This window comes from Mus caroli, chromosome 8, assembly GCF_900094665.2.
Source record: "Mus caroli chromosome 8, CAROLI_EIJ_v1.1, whole genome shotgun sequence".
In the NCBI taxonomy this organism is placed as follows: domain Eukaryota; kingdom Metazoa; phylum Chordata; class Mammalia; order Rodentia; family Muridae; genus Mus; species Mus caroli.
The window spans coordinates 9,126,667-9,128,151 of NC_034577.1; the positions used below are offsets into that span (position 1 = coordinate 9,126,667).

Here is a 1,485-nt window from a genome sequence, read left to right on the forward strand (position 1 = left end):
AAAAAAAAAAAAGAGCAAAAAAAGGCTGACCTAAGCAAGATGGCTTTTACAGAGACATCTACTCAGCAGATTCAGCCCTGTTAGCCCCACATGGCAGAGACAGTACCTTAAAGTCTCATGCACCCCATAAAATGCTGACTGGCAAGAAAACTGGGACCTCAGCAGGACACCAGACTCAAGGGAGACATAAGACTCATTTGACTGTGTTCCTAGCCCACTCATGGGTCTGTCAATGCAGAATGAAGTCCCTCCAGGCTCTGCCTGAGTCAAGACATGTAAGTTCACATAAGCCGAGCAGACACAGGGAAGACCCGAGAAGCCAGGTATAAAAGTCAGGTGAGAGTATAAGATGGGTGGAAAGAGCAGTCACCCAATACAAGGCAGTTTTCTGGACACAGTTTGAGTCCAGAGAAAAATAAGTGCAAACTTACAAACATATGGAGAAGTAATAGCAGGGGCAGTAGGGGTGGGGGGCTCAGGCCAAAGGCACAGAAACGAGCACTGAGGGCAGAACCGTGGGAGAAAGGTACACTTCAGGTAAGCATACCGGTCCTTACATACACAAAGGGAGGGCCAATGAGGCAGTGAACACAAGAGCGCAGTGAGGAGCTGTGGAAGCCTGGCAGGCCGGGTGTGAACCCATGGACTGATGGAGGGAGAGAACCGGCCCCATAAAGTTGTCAAGTTGTCGTCTGACTTCCACATACACCTTGTTGCATGCACACATCTGTACTCTGAGTTCTAACTGGTCAACATAAAAAAAAAATCAGTGATTTTGAGAAAAGTGGCAGACCTCACCTCGTGCCTCCAGAGATGAACATCTGCAGAGATCATCCGGTACTCTGCATGAGAGATTTCTCTGTCTCTCCCTCCCCCTGCCATCTGCTTATTTAGTCAATAGCTGTGGGTGTCAGTGTAATAGCTATTTTCTCAAACTATAACTGAACACCCAACAAGAAGCAGCTTCAGGAAGAATGTATTCCAGCCAGCAGTTTGAGAGTACAGTCCACTACCATGTCAGGGAAAGAGTCAGGGCCGCAGCCAGAGCACAAGGCCATCGGCTCACATTTCGGTCCACCGGGAAACAGGCCATGGAGCAGGGCCGACGCCCCGNAGCCGAGTCCTGTTCTTTCCAGCGAGGCCTCATGTCCCAGTGTTCCCATAGTCTTCCAAGGTAGTGCTACCAGCAGGCAACCAACTGTCCAAACACAAGCCAGCGGGTGCATGTCACATCCGAGCCTCAAAATCACAATGTGCTTTAATGAACTTTATACCTCAGACAATTATACAATACTATCTCATTTTGTTAGCTGTGTATGCACACAATTCCTTTAAAATAAGTAAGTTTTCCCTCCAAACAAATGTGCACGGACAAATTAGAAAGCCGAATCCAGAAAGCTGAAGCAAAAGGATGACTGTGAGTTCAAGGCCATCCTGAATCTGTAGCGGTTCAGCCACTAACGAGACTCTGTCTCAAGAACATAA

General features: G+C 47.9%; 1 protein-coding gene across 1 annotated transcript in view; it reads right to left on the bottom strand.

Annotated features, from left to right (window-relative positions):
• The window catches only part of Tubgcp3 (tubulin gamma complex associated protein 3), a 66,468-nt gene extending 65,321 nt beyond the window's left edge, over nt 1-1,147 (bottom strand). The window contains 1 exon segment of the mRNA XM_029480660.1: nt 1,067-1,147. Coding sequence (XP_029336520.1) covers nt 1,067-1,147 — 81 coding nt within the window.
• Between the last annotated feature and the right edge of the window lie 338 nt (nt 1,148-1,485).